Below are 24,464 nucleotides of genomic sequence, written 5' to 3' on the forward strand. Positions count from 1 at the left end.
TCCTTGACACAACAACAGCTCAAATCTAGATGGAATTAAGGTAAATATGGTTCTCCAGGAAGAATGCTATAATGTGTATGACTGATTTGAGTCTCTCATGTGTGTTTTAATGGGAGTTTTTTTCAAAAACATAATGCTAAAACCTACAGTCAAATTATAATAAAGCACTCTTAACCCTCTAAACCCCAAGTCATTTCTGGACTCGTTTTGGGCTTTGTCATGTTTTTAATTATTGGTAGCTCACTTTTACTGCAATATAAATTTCTGTGCCTCATTTGAAGCAGTAACAAGGGCGAGACATAGAGAACTCTTGTCTATGTCTTTTGTGTAGCATAACAAAAGTTATAGTGTCATAAATTGTGAAAAAGAGAAAAAGAAACAAAGTTGAATTGCTTTGATGATTTTATTAGGATGAAAAAGAAAATGGAATCAGCATGTATAACATTATTCAAGCGCCCACACACGTTAACAATGATGGAAATAGTGTTTTTACATCGTAGTACATTTTTTATTACTTATACTTTTAATCTGTTTCCATACTTCTTCTACCTGCTCTGTGCTGAATGACATAAAGTCCCTGAATTTTTGTCATCTAACTCTTACTTCTAGATAATGGTCTAATGACTGCAATGCCAAGTGCAGAATGTTTTGTGTTTTACAGGATCTGTAGGATGAATTTCTAAATGACATATGAAGAATAAAGTCAATCTGATGAAATGTCATGATTTGGAGCTTGGATTTGGTTCAATTTGCTGACAGAATCGTTACATATGGTACTTTCATGGATGATTGGAAAGCTCAAAATAAGTCAGACAGTTTTTTTTTCAGTTTTACAGTTTCTGCCTGATAAAAGGTGTAATTTGGGCAATTTAAAAAAAAACATATCTCTCACACAGCTGGCAGGTTTTATTAAATTACACAAAGTTGTGATGCTATGTTAATTCTCTAATTGAAAGCACCTTGGATCAGTGTTTGTTGTTTTAAATTAATATGTGATTATTATTTAGAAATACTGTAGTAGTAATCTGACTTGATCTTGTCAGGGGATGAAGAGCAGAGAAAATCTCACTTTCATTTCCAAACACAGCTGAATGACAATTCTGTCTCTGTATTAGGGCGAAACAATACGTAAAACAAAAGGTGCACTATGAGTGAGGAGTTCAGTGGTAATGGTAATTTCTACATTTCCTATCCAAATAATACTGTAGTCTTAATCATATGTTTCCATATGTTTCCGAGAACAGGACTCGAAGGCCGTCTCTATGCTTAATTTAAATGTGATTAAAATGTTAGGCAATGACACATTTTACATATTTCACTTATATTTTTGAGTAATTGTTCAGCTCTACTCTGTATTTGAAATGCTGCATTTTGAACCATTGTTTGAAAGCATAAAGCTTCATGATTGAAAAACATTTTTTGAGACACCAACAATAGCAGCAGCGGTTCCTTTGTAATAAAATGCACAGCAAAACAATAGCTTCACTTCTTTTCTGTCATCTATAAGGGCACACACCATCTAGTACACACTATTCTCATTGTTCCAACCAACGAGGCACTTTCAAGTCTTTGGTCTATTTCAGTAAAAAGAAGGAGTTGTGATGTATAGGGGTTAATTGTGACCATGGTGTTAGAACACTGTTATAATTTTCGTTTTTCACTTACACAATAAAGCCTCAAATTACGGATCAGGAGCATTAATGTCTCTGGCACATTTCTTCACTTGGTTTTGCATGTTTTGACTAATACATCTTAGTAAACTCTGTAGCCGAACTGAATAAAATTGTACAGTTTATTTTCACACTGCAAATTATTAGGACAAATATGAAAGATGTCAAGTAGTTAATCTGGGGAAGTCACAGCCTAAATACAATTCACTGTCACTGATGATGAAGTTATAATTTGACTGAGGTCAGCTCGCTGGCAGAATATTGGGAGCTGGGATTGAAAGCGAAGAGATGATGATTGGTTCATGAGAAGTTCTGCTGGTGAACGTATAAATATATGCAAGTGGTTTTGGAGTGAGCTCATAGATCATAGAACTGACTTACTGGTGCTTGAAGAAGTTACAAATAAGGATGGAATAAATTATCTTTATTACCAGTTAATTTGTCAATTGTTAACAGAACTGATTCATAGATTAGCCTTCAGACTGTCAGAAAAATCTCAGACTCTAGTTTAATTGACAATAGCTAATCTTCTCATTTAAGAAGGTGGAGCAAGTACGTTTGGCGTGTTTACTCATGTTAGTGTCATGACTTTAGAAACAACACTGCTTTGGTAGAAACCAATTTATACTTGAAGAAAAACTGCAGGGACTAGTGGGCCACTTCAGGGAAGCCTGAACTTGTTGCACTTGTTCTGACTGCAGGAACCCCCCATGAAACCTCTTTCTGGGCTATTTTCAGAAGAGAAAAAAAGCACCAACTGCTGGGTAGCTACTGACTAACTGCTGGGCGGTTTTCAATACTGAGTCTGACTTGTTAAACTCTGTGAAGACAACCACAGTAATTTTCTCGATTCTTGTGATGGTTTTGTTCAAGAGTGGCCTTTCACTCTCCAACATCGACATAAACTTCAAGCTGAGATAAATGACGTTCTATGAGCACATAGAAAATAACACAATTGAGGATTGCTATCTTAGCCTGTATGTCTCCATAAATATAGGCATACAGGCAAACATAAACCATTGTCCTGTTTCCTACATAAAACTTCAGTCATGTCTGATTACTACTATTTGATTATGTTTTGGTGTACTTGAAATTAATCTTGCAGTGGAAGCTCAACTGAATAAAAGATGGACCTCTTCCACTCCCTTTCTATTCTGGAGAAAAAAAACAAAACAAAACACTATTTGAAATGACTGCAGCTTTGGAACCACTATGACTATATGTATGAATGACGTCTTACCGGAAAGAAAACCACCTAAATTTTCTCGTTAACATGTCAGAAAACAGAGCAGTGGGTGTTTAAAGTCAGTAAAAACTTAAGATATCTTTCAGTATAAATAGTTCACCTACCATTTGTCATTCTGTAGCTTTTGCCATCTAAATGTTGCAAGGCCTGACTTACAGTGATCATCACGACTTGGACTGCTTGTATGTTTAGTAAATATAAGAAATAAAAGAAAGCTGATGGTATTTTTTACAAAGATGAAGACTTCCTGAATCCTATGATACCAAATTTCCTCATAATTATTGGCATAACGTGTGTGGGCAAACTGAAACAAAGGAAGGGGAGTGGATTCCATGGGGTTAAAGCTGATAAAAGTTTGAAAATGATGATAGACTGCAAAGCAAAAAAGTGAGATTTTTGCTTGTCTGTGCTCCTCCGCAAGGGGAGTCAGAGGTGTCATCCCTTTATCATGTTGGCTTCTCAGGAGGGAGTGACAGCAGAAGTTGTCTCTGCTCATCTTTAGCCTTCACTTTACTGGAACAGTCATCCTTTAATCAGCTCATTGTGCAGATAATGGACAGGTCCGCATGCATTAAACGCTGATGTTGCAGCAGCATCATGTGGAAACTGTCAGGCCTGCATTAGAATTCCAGCACCTTTGACTTCAGCTGATTAAAATATTATCCAATAAATACTGTCTCTTTATGGACCAATTGCCTCAGCACCAACCAAAATCAAATAACTTTGTTGCTGAAATTCAGAAATCTGGATATGATGGGGAAGTAAGTAAAGCTCGTTTCATCATTAGCGCTGGGTGGCTGCCTGGAGCAACAGATGGTAATTAGACTGCACAGTAATAGAACTATTTTACTTTCTACACACAAAATATCCTGGCATGATGCCGGACAAGACACAACTGATCAATTAGTGAATGTAGTGCTTCAGTGTCCCAGTCGACTGATCAACTGGTTGGTTGATTTGCTCTTATAGGACCAAATTCTCTTTGGTCGGACTATTACCAGGGATGCTTAATAAGGAAAACAGCCCTTTAGCAACACCATTCCAGGATTAGTTCGTTATTTTTGGCAGTTGAAGGAACAGACTACCTGTGAACATCCCCGTGTTTTCACAACTTTGAACTGGCCCAAGCGTATGTAGACTGCTGCGTCTGATTTAGTTGACATTTACTGAGCTTTTACTCAGAGTTGGCTTTAAACTGACTGTAACTGTGTCAAAGAAACCACTGATGTGGATGCATTTTGTTCAAACTGATGGCCAGAAAGTTGAGTGTAAAACAGGTTGTATATCAAAGCTCAGCAACCAGCATGGCAGATCATTTTAAACCAGCGGCTAACTGGTCTGTGTTCTATTCCTCAATAGTTTTTGTGCTGGAGTCACAAGTTAATATAGTTGCATTATCATAAATCATATAAACATATACAGACGCATGCTGGGCTACGCTGAGTCTGCTTTAACCCTGTAAGTATTTAAAAAAACAACAAGTTAAAATGCTGCAAATGCTACCTCTAACTGTCCAAAAGCCAAACATCAATTTTAAAGTTGTACATTTTCAAAGTTACCTTTCTTAACATTATATTTATTGTGCTTCTAATTCATTTTAATGCCCATATGAATTCAAATATTTATGAAATGACGACAGAAAAAAATGAAAAACTTGAAGCTACAAATCTCAAAAGTGACTGATTTAAAATGAAATTCTGTAATTCTGTACAATGTTCATTTGACGGGCACTGAAACAAGTCAAATGACTACAGGTTAGTTAAGGGTCTCACCTGTGGGATTGTGGGTCATGCAATATGGCTGTAGAGAGATACGTCAGCATTGCTAGAGAGGAAATGATATGGCCTTAAACTATAACTATTCAGCATGATGTGAGGCGCACACAGAAATTATGACCTTTAAAGCTGCTGTCCGGAGTTTGAATCGCAGCGTCTCCCAGAACACTGTTGGTCCCACCCTCCCTCCCTCTGATTTCGCCCCTTTATTTGTGCACGCGCGCTGTACATGAGAGAAGTGCCCGGAGTGCTGCAGCATCTTGCCTGTTTTGCTGTTTCCCCCTCTTCTGCATTTAGTACATTTAGTAAATAATAAAGGAATTACGTTAGAATGCTGTATTGAGTCTAACTTGTCCTAATACCAAAATAACATGAATCTGCTAGGACGAACTAGTAAAGTTTCAATATGTGATACACTCGTGTATCCCTCTCGATGACGTTGTTTATCAGACTTAGTGCATTTACGCATGTATATGTGTTACATTGTTTATTTATTTCTATCTAGAGTTCAGAATTGCATGACTCCTCTGACGAAGAGTATGTCCCAGACGCCCCAACATCTTCCTCCAGAGGTCGGGCATCTAAACGAAGCCGTCAGGCGGGCTATGGAGGCCGTGGTCGGGGAGCGACGCGAGCACCCCGAGCCAAAAAACGTCCTGCAGTCTCTTGGCCTGACAAGCCGTGGGATTGGTAACTTTTCTGGAAGTTGCTGAGCCCTGATGCTGTCTCCTCCACAAGCAAAACAAATGTGCGCGCGGTTGCGTAGTGCGTAGCTCGCCCACCTCTGCATGGGCTCGCTTGCTGTGCGCGTAACCGTTGATTGACAGCATGACAAAGCTGAAGCTCGAACTTGATTGGTCGGCAGCAACCGGCGCTTTTTGGAATAACATGGGGGTCTATGAGAGGAAGGCGGAGCTCAGGAATAAATTTTCATATCGCGTTATACTAACTTTATATTATAGTATCGAACTAGACTAACACATTTAAGCTTTGTTAAAAAAATGATACATAGATTGAAAACAAACGGAAAATCCGGACAGCAGCTTTAAGTTTCATTTGTTTCATGATTGTTGGCAGTATTTGTCAAAGTGTTTCGTATGGATGGCTTTAATACATTTTTGTTGCAAGCTAGATATGTGCACCCGTCTAATAACAGAAAACTAGCTTGAAAGACTTCCTTTTGGAATCTGTCTAATTAGAGAATCTTTTTGTGAAATCACTGTATATCAAAATGCTCTATGTTCTTTATTTTCATAGTTTTCATGGTGTCCACTGACTGAGGAGAAGAACGAATGTTAAAAGACATCTGTATGATGTGCGGCCTTCAATATATCAGACTGGAAGAGTTACACTATCTTTTTATGTTGATTTAGAATTCATTTTAGCTAATAAGGTTAGCAGGTGGCACATTTTGTTGATCTACAGATACGAGGGTACTTCAAAAGATTCTCGACCTCACCCTGCAAAAAAAATGTAACTGTATGCTATAAGTGTTTAATTGAATACTATAAAGTCTTACATTAATATCTACAAAAACTCAAATGTTTGTTGTAATTTCTTTGCATTCTTTACATTTTTGTCTTTCTTTGCTTTAAACTTGTGAGTTTTTGTGGACAGTGATATAAGGCTTTATAACACTAGATGTGTGTAAGGCCCCTTATTTAGGTATGTGGATGACTACTTTTTAAAGCACCCGAGCAGCCTGCAGACTATTTTTTCTTGCGGCCAATCAGTTAGTTGAGTGGGTACAATTTCAGAAGACCAGGATTTTTTTTTTGGTTCACTACAGCCCTAAGTAGATGACTCACTCTGTCACTAGAGAATGGGGCCAAGGCAGCACAAGAGGTTATTAATTATTCAAAGAACTTCAAATGATTCTTTTATAGTGCGTTTTATTATATAGGAAAATAATGTTCAACCACTGAATGTTCCAGGATTTTATGAATGAATAAACAACCTTGAACTGTGAACCAGCAGCAGCTATTCTACAGTTCGCTGACAGCTGATTGTTATCGCGTCTGAAATGGGACAGATGGGGGAGGCAGACTTTTTTGCAACTCGACAGGGAAAGAGATATAAGCAATCTGATAAAGCTGATGGCTTGAACACACACTTGTGCGCGCACACGCACACGGCGCTGCACGGGGACGCTCACAGTTTGTCACTGCTGCAGGGTGGCTCTCTTTAAACGGCTTTATCTACTTGAACGGCTGCCAAGACGGTCGCCCACAGTCAGGGGAAGGCTGTGTGTGCCTTCACGATATAAGCTCTCTGTGCTTTTGTGTGTCTGTGTGTGTACCTGGTGAAAGTAGATATGTGTGTGTGTGTGTGTGTGTGTGTGTGTGTGTGTGTGTGTGTGTGTGTGTGTGTGTGTGTGTGTGTGTGTACCTGGTGAACTTCATGCCAGCCGTTTTCATCCTGGCAGCAGACAGAGGCATGTTGGTTCAGCAGCAGCTCGCAGCAGCCCGGGTCTCCTCCCACCACCACGCTGTGATACAGAGGAGTCAGACCACGACTGTCCTTGTAGTCTGGAGACGCTCCGAGCTCCAGCAGCGTCTGACGGGGGGATGGTGGGGTGAGGTGGGGGAGTCAAAAACAGGTAGAGAAGGGAGGTGTCAGACACTACAGCTGAAATGTGCAACATTTTTAGCTAACAGGTATGACAGTGAAACTTCCCCATTTTATCACTTACATTTAGAGACTGATTTTGCTTGTGTTGCTTATTACAGGCTTGTTGATGTTTAGAGATGAAAATGAAATGTTATATACTTCAAAATGTGCTAATTTACATTCATTAATTACATTTATGAATTAAGTCAGCTGCAATTTTTCTAATTCAAAGGTTGTCACTTTTTATCACTCTACTAATCAGCAAATATTGTCAACAACCTGAAAAAAAATCATGCTTTCTGATCATTTTTACTTTAAAATGTGCTATTAATGGGGCTGCACAGTGATCAGTGGTTAGCGCTGTTGCCTTGCAGCTAGAAGATCACCGGTTCATGTCCTGGTCTGGGCCTGGGATCTTTCTGCATGGAGTTTGCATGTTCTCCCTGTGCATGTGTGGGTTTTCTGCGGGTACTCCGGCTTCCTCCCACAGTCCAAAAATATGCTGAGGTTAATTGGCTATTCTAAATAGTTCGTAAGTGTGAATGTGAGTGTGATTGTCTCTCTGTGTAGCCCTGCTATAGACTGGTGGCCTGTCCAGGGTGTCCCCTGCCTTCGCCCGAGTCAGTTGGGATGGGCTCCAGCAACCTTATGACCCTAATGAGGATTAAGTGGTGTGTAGATAATGGATGGATGGATAGATGTTCTATTTATCAAGTTAATCTAAAATTAAATATCACAACATTTCTAAATCAACAAGTGCTTGCAAGTTTTGCGTGTACAGCGGTTGTCTGCCTTAGATCATGAAGACATTTGCAGCTACTCAGATTCAAGCTTGTCAGTCTCCATTAACAACATCATAATAAACTTCATTTGTACACATTATAAAGGGCTTTCATCTGCCACAAAACACAAAGTACAACTAAATAAAATATCAAAGCGGGAGAAAGTGGAATAGAAGATTAGAAAATAAGATTATAAAATGGCCTATTCATCATTCATTCATCATTTAAAAGCTAAAACAAATTTTAAGTTGGCAGATGAGACAATAAATACCTAAAAATGTGTTAATTAGCATTGGGGGTTTTTAACAACCGAAATCTGGACATTGAATAAAGTCAACTTCAGAAATTTTATGTCATTTTGTTGACACATAAGAGGCTGTGATTGACACTTTGTAATTATTCCATGAATCAGAAAATACTGTCAACAGCCAGCAAAAAAAAAAAAAAAAAATCTGTTTTTGACATGCATTTTGAATCAAAATGTTCTATAAATCAAGCAATGACTAAGACTGGAGAGTTTGAAATGTGTGGGAGTAAAAGGAGAGAAGCTCCTTTTGAGAAAACAATTGAAACCTACAGACTCAAATAGACAAAGTGTGGATTTTTAGAATGTTTTCTTTACATTGGTCTTAAACAAAATCGACCAATGCATGAACGTTTTTGAGTGCACTTGTCTGCTTTAGGTCATCATAAAGTAAAGCTACTCCAGAGCCAATTCAAATTCAACCTTGTAAGTTTTGTTAAAAAGTCTCTTTTAAATATAAGACCTACAACAATAGCAGTCCTCACCATTATTCTTACCATTATAATAAACTTCATTTCTACACACTATAAAGAGCTTTAGTCTGTCACAAAACACAAAGTACAACTAATTAAAATATCAAATTAGACACAGAAGATTAGAAAAAAAAAACAATCACAAAATCCTCTCTTCATGAAAGTGCATTGTTAGATTTTAAAGATAAAACAAATTTGCTCATCTTGGCTTTCTGGATAGGACTGACAGCCAAAACCCCCGAAGAAACAAAAACAAGGACTTGTCTCTACTTACTGGAAGAGTCAGAGCCCTTAATCAGGTCATCATGCTGTTAACTGACAGGTCTGCATGCATTAAAAACTGATTATGTTGCAGGAAGCATGCCAGCACCAAGACATCCTGCAGTGCACAGGTCAGCAGATGTGAAAAAATGAAAAAGTGCAGGTTTGTCCAGTTTCTTTACCAAGAGTATGATGTGGTTCTTGGACCTTGCAGCTTTGTGGAGGGCCGTCATGCCGTCTTTGGCCCGGAAGTCCAAATGAGCTCCTCCGTTCCTCAGCACCTTGATCATCTCTGACACGTTGTCCAGGTGAGCTGCAAACGTCAGCGGGCTCTCTAGAAACAGAAAACACAGACAGAGTATGTTAAAGTTCACAACAGAGAGCAGGTATAGAAAAAGAAAACCCCAGCAGATACGTTAATGATAGAAAAATATCCAACAGCTTTGTTTTTAATAATGTAAGAGTCTTACTCTGGAGCTAAACAATACTCTGAGATTTATTTGCTTCTAAAGAGCTTTTTTTTTATGAACTCATAAATACAGTTGGATAAATGATCTCGAGTAAAGACACAGCAGTAGAGCACATGACTCCAGGGATGATACTGAACATGTGGTATATGGTTTGGAACAAAACCACAAAGAACCATTATCCACAATCTTGAGCAACTGTTTCCCTGCTGGGTTTAATAAAGTGCCTCTGATTTACAGGTGAACTCGAGCTTGTTAAGTCTCATCTGTAGGGTATTTCATTAAGTGAAATCACCTAATAAGTAATGCTTGTTTCAGCATATTTAGCTCAATTCACACTGGACTAGTTTTACTCGAGGACCTTTATTAATCTGTAATAATTGCAGAGGCTGCCTGCGAACTTCATGCTGCATGAATCTGCTCTGAAAACAGTTTGTGAAGTAGAAATACAACTACAAACACAGAACTCCTGTGATATTTTCACAGTTTTGAAGGATTTATTTTTCTTGTGAATGCATCTCCAAGCTGTGCAGCATCCTGGGACACCTGAATTTGCACCCAAAATGCTCCAAACGACATTGTAACATCATAATGCAAATAAAGTCAAATAAACACAGGCTTCACTTATCAATCTGAATGGGAAACACAGAGGTAGAGGAGTCATTTCTAATTCACATGAGGGTAATACTAATCTTCTGCAAACAAAGCTTTTGTCTCATCTTCTGGCATCAGCTACTTAAAGCAGTTACAAGTACCACAGGAGGTCCGCCTCAGAGTCAACAGTTTTTTTTTCCATTTTCCATCCGAACTGCAACTGAATCAGCTGACTGAGTGAACTGCATAATTACTGCATTAAACTCGAAGGTGTGATATTTTGGTACGACAAAATACAAAAACAATAATTTCAAGTTCCGCTGCTCATTCTAACTGCTTCTTTACAGGAAATCCTTCATTTTAATCTGTAATTTGAGAGATAAGGTGGCTGCAAATTATGTATCCCTCTGATGCCTGACAGCTGGAGAAATGCTGACCAAACACCGAAGGGACACCAGCACAGATGACAACTAAATAATAATATAACAGGAAACAGAGTCAATCCTGAAGCATGGCTGTATTGTCATCCAGTTTTCCCATAGCTTACTTTTTTTAAAATAGCATTTTCCTACATTGTCTGCATCACAATTTAGCTTTTCTATCCATCCTGGAAAAGGGATCCCTTCTCTGTTGCTCTTTTTGAGCTTTCTTCCCTTTATTTTCAGTAAAGAGGTTTTCCTTCCTATAGTTCAGCCACAACATCAAAACCCCTTGGATAATATGGTTAAAATCCTCCTCCCTTATCTATCAATTTCTGCACTCCACAGACCTCTGAAGGTGTCCGGTGGTATCAGGTACCCAGACGATAGCAGCAGACCTATGGTTCAGACTTGTTCTATGAGACTATCCTCAATTGGACTGAGATATGGAGACTTTGGACTCCAAGTCAGCATCTGAAACTCATGTTCCTGTCACCATTCTTGAACAGTGTTTGCAGTGTGGCTGAAAGAGAACATCAGGAAATTCCACTGCTTTGAGGAGGTGTACACGGTCAAAGTAACAGCCACATGAATGAAAGACCAAAGTTTTTCTTCTGGAACATTGTCCAGAACATCACACTGGCTTCACTGGTTCATCTTCTTTCCATAGTTCATCCTGCTGCCATGTCTTCTCCAGGAAAACGCCACACACACACACCTGGCTATTCACATCATGTAAAAGACAACACGATTCATCGAACCTGGCCACCTTCTTTCAATGCTCGACGGTCCAAGTCTAATGCTCATCGTAGGAGCTTTCAGTGGTGGTCAGCATGGACACCTGGATGCCACATCCATCAGTAAGTCCTAGCTCTCCATAACCCTGTCAATGGTTCACGGTTTGTCCTTCTATGGATGACTTATGGTGACCACTCCATATCAGAAACACCTCCCAGCACCAGGCATTTTAATTCACTTCAATCCAGTCAACTAGCCGTGAGTTTCAGGTCCTTATACTGCCCATTCTTCCTGCCTTAAAAACGTAATGTTCACTTAGTTCTTAATATATCCCATCTACTGACAGGAGTCATTGCAACGAGATAATCACTTAGGGTGTAAGTGGTTTTAGTGTTCTGGGATGCATTCCAACATCTATAGTTCCATACAATTACGCATGCACCAATATATAGTATATCAAATGCAGTACACTAAAAATACCACAACATTCTACTACAGCCGATCAGATTTTGCAGGATGCAAACCAGCATGCTTTTCTATGGATTCTGAACCACTGTCCTCTGTGCAGGTACTTCACACACATCATGGTCTTGCACAGTATAAACAAGCTTGAGCCATCAGAAGTCCACAGACAGATGACAGCTCATTTCACACTACAGACTGCAAGGGTCAGAGCTTAAGGTGAAGAAATGCTATGTACCAGTTTTATCCGTACTGAGGGAAACAGTTCAAACTTTGTAAGGGCAGATGTAAGACATAAAGTTAAAAGAAAAAGCATGCAATGTGGAACACAGTCGGGCTTATCATTGTATTACCAAAACTGACTTTTATTGACAACGTGATACCTGAATGAATCTGATGGCTCACGCAGAAAAATCTAACTTCAATCTCCTGTAGCTTTACCTCAGCACAGAGTTCTGCTGACTGTTCCAAGTTTGGTTCATTATAAAATGTCCTTTCTCTCTCTGACTGTGCCAGTCCTTTGCGTCCATGCGAGTAGTTATGTAATGCCCAATAGATAAACTGAAGGGACCGATTCAAGCAATTGCAAGCTAATTATCAGTTATGGATGAAAATGGCAGCAAGGTTCATATCTGACTTGATTGTGTCTCCTCTAGTATTTATTAAAGTTACAGATAAGCATCACTTCAGGTTGTAGTTTTTCTTTGGCTCATTTTCTCACGATGAATTTCCAAAAAAAGACCCCCAGCTGCATCACATGCTTCATAAAATTGATCTATTTTGAGGTCGTTTCCTGCAGCTGGCTTGCATTAAACTCCCACTTGTGACAAACATCACCACAGTTTACTCAGAGGAGGCCTGAGACTCATTTTTAATCTCTTCACCATAGTTGAGTGGCAGGTATTTAAATTTGAATGACACTTTGCTCACCTGTAAGTGCATGTTTCAGAGTTCCAGAGTATATGACAGAAAGTGTGATCAACATTTGCCCGTGCATAATTTATCAGGTTGCCTTCTTGTAATTCACTTGAGATTTTCCTTGCAGCATTTTCAATCACTGCTCAGGCTGTTACCTCTTTTGAACTGATGATAAGCAGGCTGACAAAAGCAGGTCAACTGTCTGCCGCAACTAATTAGATTATTAAAAATAAAACTTTAAAGTGGTTAAAACGTTGTTGAATTTTTTTCCAGATGAGGTCATCAAAACAAGACACTTTAATACAAAAATGTGTCCCTATTAGACCCTCGACTATTCACCAATTTTTACAATATTAGTACTCTATTTGCAAGAAAACTGCATGCAGTTGCTAAGAAGCATTCACCCCCCCTCCGTCTAGCCGTGAGTTTCAGGTCCTTTTTCGGCACTTTGCACCCGTGAAGCATGGTCAACTTACTGTAGCTTTTTTAAATAAGAATTTTAACTTCTTTTATGTAAATGTGAAAAAAAAACATTTCTACAAAGCAATGTCAATTAATGAGAACGGTATGTTAATTGACTGATGTCATGAGTGTTTACTCCTTTTGAAGTGACTCACCAAATTCAGCACAGCTGCAGCCACTTGGTGCAATAAGTCACACAATTAGTAAAATGAGTGCAGTGAATGTGTCTAAAGTGACTGTAGTATAAAAACACCAGTGTCTTGAAGGTCCAGTCAGTGCTAAATCAGTACTCTTGGATCTAACTACTCCATGATGACAAAAGAAAACTCCAAAGAACTTTGTGAAAACATTGTTGAAAAGGCACAAGTCAGGGGATCAATACATGAAAATTTCCAAGTAACTGAATAGCTAAATAAAAGCCATCTTTAAGAAATGAAAGGATAATGACGTGTAAATCTGCAGGTTGTGCTTCAAATCTGAGTGACTGTGCAATAAAGAGACTAGTGAGTGAGGCCACCAAGACATCTATGACTCCTTTGAAGGACCTGCAACTTTCCTACAGGCTGATAAAAGAGAAGGGAGAGCGTGTGCTTACAGCAACTGTTCTTCACCAGTCAAAGCTTTATCAGCGTGACAAAAAGACCACTGCTAAAAACAAACAAACAAATAAAACAAAAAACGCTCACATTAAATCTTGACTGGAGTTCACACAGAGGGCATGGTGGAGACTCTACAGTCAACTGTAAGAAGGCTCTTTGGTCTGATAAAACCAAAACTGAGCTTTTTGGCCATCAGATTAGACAGAATCACACTGTGCACTTCACATCATTACAAACACACCATCCCACTGTGAAGCATGGTGGTGGCAGCATCATGATGTGGGGATGCTTCACAGGAGCAGGCCCTTGAAGGCTTGTTGAAGTAGAGGGTAAAATGCATACAGCAACGTATAGGGAAATCCAGGAAGACAACTTGATGTGGTCTGCAAGAGAAGTGCAGCTGAGGAGGAGATTCTTTTTGTAAATTCTTGTTAAGAAAAATTGAAAACTGCAACCAAATAAATTCCACACCCACTGTAGGTATCAAACTCTAAAGCTGCCACACCAACTATGAACATTAATATCATGGGATATATCATAGGTTTTTTCTGAGGGGGTCAGATGGGAGCTACTGATTGATTTTTCCATGGAATTACCTTGGTCTGACATTGTGTTTAATGTGGTGATGAAATTAAAATAATAGCTTCTCCATTTCCAAACAGAGCTGAACTCTAACCTGTCATTCTGTCAGTCAGACGGCTGCACCTTCAGTCTGTCGTCATCATTTTGATCAACACCATCAGTTACACAACTCACAGAGGAGCGGCCTGTGATGCCACCGAATTCTGGATGATGCAAATGAACTAAACTACAGCTTTAATCACTAGTACTGGTGCTCCAAATGGTCAGAAAGAAGTAGTCATGTATCATCTTTGATTCACATAGATTGTAATAATTCAAACTGAAACAAATCTTCCTCTGGTATTCCTGTATAAAACATACCTTTGTTTTGTTTTGATGTTGTCTTTGCTGGCAGGTTTAATGTGTTTGTGAGGCTGTGGCTGAAACTATAGCAAACCCTTTTAACATTTCATCAGTGTGTCAAGTAGTGGTTTTGTTTTCACAAGCAGAAATATTATCATGACACGTCAAAATGTTCATTTCAGATATCTGTAAAACCACTTTAACTTGCTACAGTATACATATGCCGAAGGTATATTTCAACTAGTGAAAAGCAATTTACAGACATCCTAAATTTAACTATAGAGATCGGTAATGGCTTTTTTGCTAATAAGACTTGCAAAAAATGGTATGTACAACTGATTTTCCACATGCTGACAAGAATTTTAACCGTTTTTGGATTCATCGAGGCAATTGGGGGAATTCATGCATTAATGAAGGTATCTTAAAATGACATTTTAACTACTAGAAATACATTTTTCATATTAGTTGACTGGTTAAAAATTAAGTGAAGATATCTTAAATATCACTTTTTATTAATACAACTAAACTTTTCACTAGTTGCAACTCTAAGTATCCAAAATGACATTTTTGCTTTTTATAATTCCAAGCGGACATTTCAATAATTTTATTTTGACTACTCAGATTTTAATTCTGAATATCTAGAATTCCATTTGTGATATCTATAATGTTAGGACAATTTTAGATATCTGCAACAAACTTTGTCATTGGAAAGAATTGAAATGTTGCAAATGAGTGATGTAAAGTATAGGTTTTATAAGTTTTCGCTCTCTGTCGAGGCCTGAACTTTAATAAAAGATGCAATCTCCTGCGGATTGGATGGTCACGAGTGTTCGTATGATGACTACCATTTAAAAATGTCAAATGTGGATTTAATTATCTGCAGAGCAGCCATTTTATAATGTGGAAAGCTTCTTCCTGAGTCAGAAAGCCAAGCAAAGTGTAGTGACACTGAAAATATTATCAGAGGAAATGAAATCTCCATGTTTGTTGTGATAGAGAAGCACGGGTAATTTTTAAGTGTGTAAAAGCTATTTCTCACATTGTAAAAGGATGAATAGCAGCAAGCGAGGAACCGGCTTCTTCTGAAGGGATTAAAATGAGCCATGATTTCTCAAACTGTGTCGTCTAACAAGCCTCTCAGCGCCACCTTTATTTGGTTCAATAGAACAAATTACTTTTGGCCAATCTCTGTCCACCGACTGCGCTGAGAGCTGCTGCACCGCTGAGACACCCTTGACAGATATTAATTGAATGGTCATAAATAAACATAATCACTCAGGTGATGTCAATAGCACTTAAACCAGAGCTGGATACCAAATGATTGCAATGAGCTTTTGATTCCAGGCGGCTTTCGGTGAGTAAGTCCACAGATATTTTGGAATCTGTGAAGGTGATTCTTTCTCTACTAAAAGAAGCCTCTTCAGAGAGGATGATTTTTTTATTCTTTTCAAAGGTAGAGCAGTTAGCGCTCTTCAAAAGTCCTCGGCAGCTGATTAGTGTCCCCAGGTGTCAGTAGAGCTGAACATTATGTGGCTCTCACAAGCACAGCTCTCAACGCGACTGCCTGCTTCAGTAAAAGCCTTCAGAGTTTCCTGTCAAGCCTATTGATTGCTGACTCCCCACAGAGCAGGAAACTCACCCAAAAGCCAAAGTGCTTGATTAGAGAGGCACAGACAGGTTGAAGAGGCAGCAATATTCCAGTGGAAGGTGACTTTAAAATGTGTGTATCTTATTCAAGTGTTCATTTAAACTTCTCAAAATATCATATTGTAGCAGTGCACCATATCTACAAAGTTCAATCCATGTGTGGCTAAGTTTAAAACACTTAAAAACACAAAACAGAGCGTTGTATACATTAGAACATCTGTCTCCACCTGGAATTTATCTAAAGAATAGATCAGATTAATATTACACTTTTATTCAATGATCACAGTGCACAAATTATTTTGCATTGAAATTGTGTTTTGAAGCTTTAATTAATCATCTGACCTACAAAAAATGCCATTAGGTTTAAAAGCCATATTTTCTTTAAAAAAAAATCAACAAAATAACATCATTTGTCAGACCCAGAAACTGTGAAAACAATAAGAATCGACACACTTTAAGCTTTTAGTCAGTCCTTGAAGGTATCCTTTCTGAAAAAACAAACAAATGTAAGCTTTTACATGATAATATTTTCCCAGAGTCTTTATTCTGTGTGTCTCATTTAAAAATGTGCTGAAAATAAACTGTTTACACCAGATCCTACAAAAGAACAACACAATTCTGGGCTCCTCAGGACAACTTCGAAGCCACAAATGACTCATGTGGGCTCTCAGCAACGAGACAGCAGTAAATAGAGATCCATGCTCCACATCCAAGATTTATTCAATGTGTTTCGACTGCACTGGGGTCTCCAGACTGCTGGTCCTCGGAGGGTGGGACGCTTCAAGTTACAGTGATTTTGCGGGATTTGTGATGTAATTCTTGAGAGTGTGAGAGAGTTTTTTTTATTTCCTCCAGTGCAAGTTTATTTTTGGTTCATACATTCAGAAATTAGTCTAGGAAGATAGTCAAGGAAGATACTTGTTTATATTGTTTATGTTCATCATCACTATTGTTAATGTATGTTGTTTAAACTAGAGTGCATCTGGACAATGAGAGAGAAGATGCTTTAACAGTGAAAATATAAACTTTGCAGGCCTTTTTAAAAAAAAAATTTTATTGCTCCTTTAAGGTTGCTGTAGAGAAGTTTGTGCTCCTCCTGTTGGACTTCTTTCCTGTACTACTGAGAGCAAGGCCTGATGTTAACTCGAAGCACGAGGCAAATGGAGTCAGTGGAGCGACTGAGTGGAAGTGCATGTCTGGAGATGATATGTTATTTTCCTGCCAGGTTGTAGTCTCCTCAGACACGACTCTGCCTCCAAGTGGACCTATGAGGACTTAAGACGATCATCCTAGCTTAGCGTAGCATGAAAACACCTGCTCACTTTGTTGTTATGGAACATTTGTAGAGAACACACTGACATTAGGGTGCAGCTCATTACTCCAGGCAGTGGGTGCCCCCTGGTGAGGTGGTGTGTAGAAACAAGTCTTCTGCTACAGTAACGCTGTTTACTCAGGATGCAGCAGGTTGACTAAACACATACTCTCCTCTCAGGAATGTCTGCTACAACTCACATGTTCACACCTGGAACACACTCAGCACAAACAAAATCCTTCACTGCTGCCCACAGGGCAACATCTTCCACTTCAGCAGCTACATGTTTGGTACCTTTCTGAAGTTCTAACCACCTGTGGCATTTAGCGGGGCTTTGTACATTTGGCACCAGGTCCAAACCGCTATCTCTGTTAAAGCACCTTTAACCACTGTGGCACCATCAGCTAAGACCAGAATTTTAAGAAGTTCCTCTGGGTTGTCTTAAAAGGTCAGTTCCCCAAATTAATAAGAAAGCTTCCTCTCACATTTGCATGTTGTGAGTTCACCAGAGTTGAATAGACGTTTCTGTGTGTTGGAGAAAAAAAAAAAAAAACATTTGAAATGTTTAACAGCTACCCTTCACTAGCATCACTGTCAACCGTTTTCACAGCAACTGCAGAAAGTTGTTCAAGTGAAAACAGCTGGCAGCTATTTCAATGCTTTAAGAAGCACAAATACAATCCAAAGTTTTAGTGTTCGGGTAGACAGGTCCATTGGTATGTCGCTAACCTCACATACAACCACATTCTAATTGACTGGACAATGACAGGTGTTGCTTCATACAGAGAAAAGCTTTACATTAACACTCTTCACAAAATAAAACATTATTTTTGGCAGTGGAAAGAACAGACTACCTGTGAACACACTTGCAATTTCACAACTTTTAACTGAATCAACCTAAGATTTAACCTATTTGACGTTTACTAAACAATTTCTCGGATTTTACCACAAACTAACTGACACCATGTCAAAGAAGACATCGGTGTTGTTCAAACAAACAGCCATAAGGACGAATGTAAACCCTGCAAAGAGCAGCTTGCATATCACAGCTCATTAGCAAACATAGCAGATCATCTAAAAACAGCAGCTAACTTGTCTGTATTCCTCAATAGCTTATCTGCTGGATCACCAGTTGATGTAGTTAAATTTTTGGAAATCATATGAACATGAGCAAGTGGACGTTAGCCTGTTGTGAGTCTGGCATAATTTCAGTAAAACAGCCAGGTTCAAATGATTATTTAAGCTGCAAATACTAGCTTTTCATGTTGATGTAGTATTTATTTAGACTAATGAGTCCCTCACAACTAGCTGAAGGGTAGGTACGACTTCAGCTCACTGCAATTTTCTTTGGTCACCTGCAAAATTCCATTCAGATCCATTGTTTTGCTTTTCAGTATCAAATATTTCACATTTCAAGTACATAAACCTAAACTTCATCCACTCTACAAGTAGTAAATAAGAAAAGGTTTGTGAGTACAGTTCAGCCACATTATGGATCAGGTCTGTTTGTTATGTTTGTCTCTGGATATTTCTACAGTTTGGTTTCTTATTTTAAAACCAGATCCAAACTGTTGGACCCATGAAATCCTCTGAAACTGATCCTTCAACAGGAGATTTAAACAACTAACTGCTGCCTCAGCTCTGGAAATGACACTCTCTTGTCTCTCATTAATTTTTAACCAACATCCCGTACAAGTAATTCTATACCTGCATCTAAGTCTGAAAGTCAACTAAGGCTTTGCTGGAAGCAGCCAGTGACCACGACGCGAGTACATTGTGTTCAGAGTGAACATTTGCTGGAACTAGGCCACTTGGCATGAATTGAGGTTATTAATGGTCAGACTGAAGAATGGGATTCTGGAGAACTGCATGAATAGCTTGCTCTTTCTCCACATTTTCCTTGTGCAGAATGCAGATACCATTTTCTTTGTTTAGGTAGAACACATAAGGAAAGAGATAAAGTCATATTTTATATATGTTTGCCAACTGATATCTGTACCAGTGTTTGTTTTTTTTGTGCTTGTGTGCGTGCAGCCTTACCACCAGTGTCACTGTCATGGTAGTTGGGATCGAAGCCTCTCTCCAGCATCTTAGCCACTTTCTCCACCTGATTATGCTGAATGAGGTCCATGAACTTCCTCAGATTGGCCTGCGCAACCACACAAGAGGAAGAGCCATTATAGTGAGAAGAAAGAACAAATGGTGGTGGGTGTGAGAAAGAGAAAAAAGGCAGGACAGAGTTTCAGAGCTGCACAAACAGACGGAAATAGAAGTTGAGATAGAGAGAGGTGTAGAGGGTCAAACATAACTGAGGTAAACTGAGGAGTGGAAATGTTGAGGAAAACAGTGCAAAACTGAGAGACACTTGCAGATAAAGATGGAGGAATTTAAGGTAGAATAGAAGGGAAGTGAAAGCTTTCACAGGAGGAGGGGACATGACAGGATTCAGAGTGGCGATTGTGAAGAGTGGGATGGCTGCTCCATTCTGTTCTATTCTGTCTGCTTTCTTTCCAGGCCACATGATAAAAATAGATAAGAGAGCAGCTCCCCGAAGGAGAGGAGAAAATGAGGAAAGAAGAATGAGATAGCACAAGAAGAAGAAGAAAAACGACAATGGGTGGCAATAAAAGAATAGAATGGAAAGAAAAGCACAAGAATAAATGAGGAGTGAAAAAGGGCAGCAACATGGGGTGGGAATTGACTTGAAGGTAGGGTTGTTCTGATCCATTGTGTTCCCACACAGTACTTATTCAGGACATTTTGAAAGGTAGGCTACTAATCCGCTCATCAGCAATGGATCAAGCTTCATTTAGCCAATAAATTTGCATTCAAACATGCCTGATCAGACTCTATTCCAATTCTCCATTGGGGCTTGAATGGTCTTATTGCTTTCTAGCATATCATATCGCTAACCTGCTCTTATACTTGTAAATCACAGAGTTGACAATAGATCTGACTCTTTATAGTCTAAACAAATCCAGTGGAAATTCCTAGATTTGATCTTGATCTCGAGAATCTGTTTGGAACATCACCGCCAAAAGTTTTTATTTCATTTTCTTATTCATTCTTTTTTTACAGCAGATATTTTAACTTCTTGTAGCACAAATGAAAACTAATTTGGCTCAGTTCCACAAAGTGTTCCAGTCAATGATGGCAAAGAGTCACCACAGACTATACCAGAACCCTGAAACAATCCCAGCCATCCATCCATTTTCTTCCGTTAATCTAAATTCTGGTCTTAAAGGCAGTAGGCTAAGCAGGACAGTTCTTGAACTTTTATTCGATGTCCAAGCTCCTCACCCCATCGCTGAGCCCAACTACCCTGTGTAGGAAACTCATTTTGGTGGTTTATAACCCATTTTTTCAGTCTCTAGCCAGAACTTAAGATCATAGGTGATGGTTGGAATATAGACCGACAGGTCAATCAAGCTTCTCCTTCTGGATCAGCTCCCTCGCCACCACGATGGTCCAGTACAACGCCTGCAATACTGCTGATGCTGCTCCAGTTCGTCTGTCCATTTCACGCTCCATTTTCCCATCACTCATGAACAAGATCCAGAGACTCCTTCGCTTAGGGCAGCACCTCCCCCTGAATCCAGAGGGACCAGTCCACCGGTTCTCATCCTGGCCGCTTCACACTCGGCTGCAAACTGCCCCAGTATGCACTGAAAGTCACAGCCTGATGAAGCGAACTGTCAGTTTTGAAGTTATGCAAGCTTGTAATGCCACACTGAATTTCTGTTTATTGCTCTTGATTGATAACACATTTATACATGACTGAAATCTTAACTAGCTATGAGATTTTTTAGGTATTACTGATGCAACCTGATTTTATTTAGTATTATCCTAGGTAGCTGCTAAAAACAAAGGAAGGAGTTTTCGTTCTTTACTTAGCAACAGATTAATTGGTTCAAAGTGATCCAGACTGCAATGGTGATAGTGTGTTAGAGTTACTGCAAACAAAATATTCTATATGCCTCATTTTGAGATATTTTGATTCTATATTTACTCTAATTATATATTTTAGACCCTTGTCTACTGGCCATTTATTTGAACAAATACTTAATGAGTTGCTACCTTATTTGCATATTGAAGCCCACATTTTTGATAATGCATTATGTTAAAAAAAACAAAAAACCTATTGTTTTAATGTAAGTAATGAATTAAGGAAGTTTCGTGGTGAAAAAACAAAAAGGATTGTAATTAAGATTGCATATCTTTAAAGGCTGTTTACTACTCCACTCCAGCAGCATTTCCAGTTTTATTTCTGTTTAAATTCCAAGGTTTTTGTTTTGCTTTTTTATAGAGGGCTTTACTGGTATATCATTGACAGTCGGATTTATAGAACATCTTATTTCTGAAAACTTGGCATTACATTGCTGTTCTGGAATTAAAGCAAATGAGCACATATTTAAAGAGATATTACCTTATTAGCATATTTAAACACAAAACATGTATACATTCATGGAAATGCATGGTTGGACGTAAAGCATGCTGATTTTGGTAACTGTTATACAAATACACTTTGTTATTTTTACTAAAACCATGACATCATTTGAACTGACTGGATTAAACCTAGAAAGTTTTACCACAAATACCACGATGAGTCACTGCAGGTTTGATACCTGGAAATGTCAGGAGTTCATGTCTGCGGCCTTGTGTTTTCATGCAATGTTTTGCTTCTGTCCCGATATGTCCCCTGTGTGTGTTTGTGTGTTGATGTCTGCAGGCTGAGTGAATCAGAGTCTGAAGGATGGTTCGCTCTCTTTCTCCCTTTGCTGAAAACAGGTTGGGAGACTGACAGTTGATTGGCTGTCTCGGTGTGAGCTGTAGCCAACCACGGAGCACCAGACTGCATGGCAAATAAGATTAGCTCCGAAAAGTTGGATCAAGCCAAGAAACAGCTCGACATCTTTCAGAGAAGAACCACATTTTCCAACTAATGACTTTTTGCAAACTTGCTCGAGTGCATGTTTTCATGTCCCGCTGCCATATTTATAAAACATGTTCTTTTCTTTCTAGTTGCTTCCCATCTCCTGTCCTCTCTTCCTTGCATTTGGATGTAGAATTAGAGCAGCTGTCAGACAGTTTCCCAGTGTGCTGGTAACAGAGAGCTGCCAGAGACACTTATGCTTTGGCTGCACTACAGGATTAACAGTAGCTGTGGGACAGCAGCCCAGAGCTAGCCTTACACGGCAATGAAGAAGCTAAATATCTTCAATTTACTGTAGAAATTTCTTTCAATTCATGTGGGAGGGACAGGGATGGAGAGTAGGAGCAGTCTGCTGCTGTGCTGCCAGGAAAGAAAAAAAAAAGCCTCCTTCTGAGCTCACAGATTTCTCTTGACCATCACAGAGGAACACAAAAGCACTAAATGAGCCCAAACTGACAGGAAAGAGTGTTCTTCCCTCACTATTCCCCTGTCGCACAGTTCAAGCTGCCAAAGCAAACATACACTAACACTCTCCTAATCCAATCAAACAGTGAAGCTGCTAAATAGAAAATGCAGTCTGTGAGAGAGCTTTATTATTTCATTCTGGCAACACGGTTGGTGTGAAGCAGTCATGGCTGTGGTGTTTTCACACTGCACCTCCCAGAGGCCGAGCGACAGTCAGACTGAGGTGGGCGGTCGTGTGACATCTTTTTTCTTGAATTTCTTTGTCTTCTCAGCTGCTCATGCTCGTTTGTCTCCTGCCTGGTAATGCTTCCCACTTCCACAAAACAGAGCTGAAGGAAGGAGGTGATTCAGCCGCCTCTACCCAGTTTCCTCAAAGCTTTTACTTGCTGCGCTAAACACCCAGAAACTAAATCCTCTGGTGAAAACGGTGCGTGTTTTATCCTTCAATATGTTTTTCCTCTCTGGTTATTTTGGTATTCATTCAGTATAAATGTACAGTTTAAAAGCTCATTGATAATTTCATGTGCACACAGGTAAAGACACGTGCTGTCAACAAACCCATGTTGCATTTCTATATTTGTGTAACTAGTTTGTGTTTGCAATCAATGATGGCTGTTGGAATTAATTATATGCAGTCTCTGATTGATAGACAATATGCATTTTCACAGACAAAAGTTGTACCGCTTCTTGTCAAAACGCCTACCTTTGTGTGAAGCTTGGCAATCTGCTTCTCATCAACATTGGGCTGCCTGTAGACTCGGCTCTTGTAGCGGAACTGTTGAGAGAAAGATAAATTATTTATTAAAACTACAAAGCAAAGCAATGGCCTCGAAATGGCTTCTATTAAATCTCTGTTCCAATAACAGTATACGTTTGGGAACCAATAACCTTTACCTGAAAACTCTCAGTCATATGGTGTTTACTTTACACCTCTGGGTGCATCTCAAAAGCAATTCCTCTGGAAGGAGGATCACCAGGGGATCAAGCTGAAGATGTGTCCTTTTTATTAACAGCACCTTTCATTACTTTCATTGTATCTATATTGGAAGACTGTCTGAAATGAGATGTTAAATTTTCTGCAAAGGCTATAGTGTTCTAGGTCAATATTTCAGTTGTTCAGTTCAGTTCTACATACACACAATTCCTTTTTCTGCAGTTCACTGTACTCTGGAGCAAATACACCAAGTTGGACAGCAGCAGTACAGAGGTGGGTTAGAGTGGAGTAATATGAACCATATTAGCATTTATTCAACATTTATTCATTTGATTTTTAACATTCTTCTTATCCGATACTCAGCTCTGCTCTCAATCAACAATTGATTCATTGTTTAGACAACTGAAATACAGGGCACACTATCCCATATGCTGACAAAATCATTTTTAAGCACAGAAACTCAATATGC

General features: G+C 39.1%; 1 protein-coding gene across 1 annotated transcript in view; it reads right to left on the reverse strand.

Annotated features, from left to right (window-relative positions):
• The window catches only part of LOC110958200 (SH3 and multiple ankyrin repeat domains protein 2), a 329,760-nt gene that overhangs the window by 191,172 nt on the left and 114,124 nt on the right, over positions 1-24,464 (reverse strand). The window contains 4 exon segments of the mRNA XM_051937780.1: positions 7,080-7,247; positions 9,304-9,455; positions 19,704-19,812; positions 23,765-23,836. Coding sequence (XP_051793740.1) covers positions 7,080-7,247; positions 9,304-9,455; positions 19,704-19,812; positions 23,765-23,836 — 501 coding nt within the window.

The sequence above is a fragment of the Acanthochromis polyacanthus genome, chromosome 2, assembly GCF_021347895.1.
Source record: "Acanthochromis polyacanthus isolate Apoly-LR-REF ecotype Palm Island chromosome 2, KAUST_Apoly_ChrSc, whole genome shotgun sequence".
Classification (NCBI taxonomy): Eukaryota; Metazoa; Chordata; class Actinopteri; family Pomacentridae; genus Acanthochromis; species Acanthochromis polyacanthus.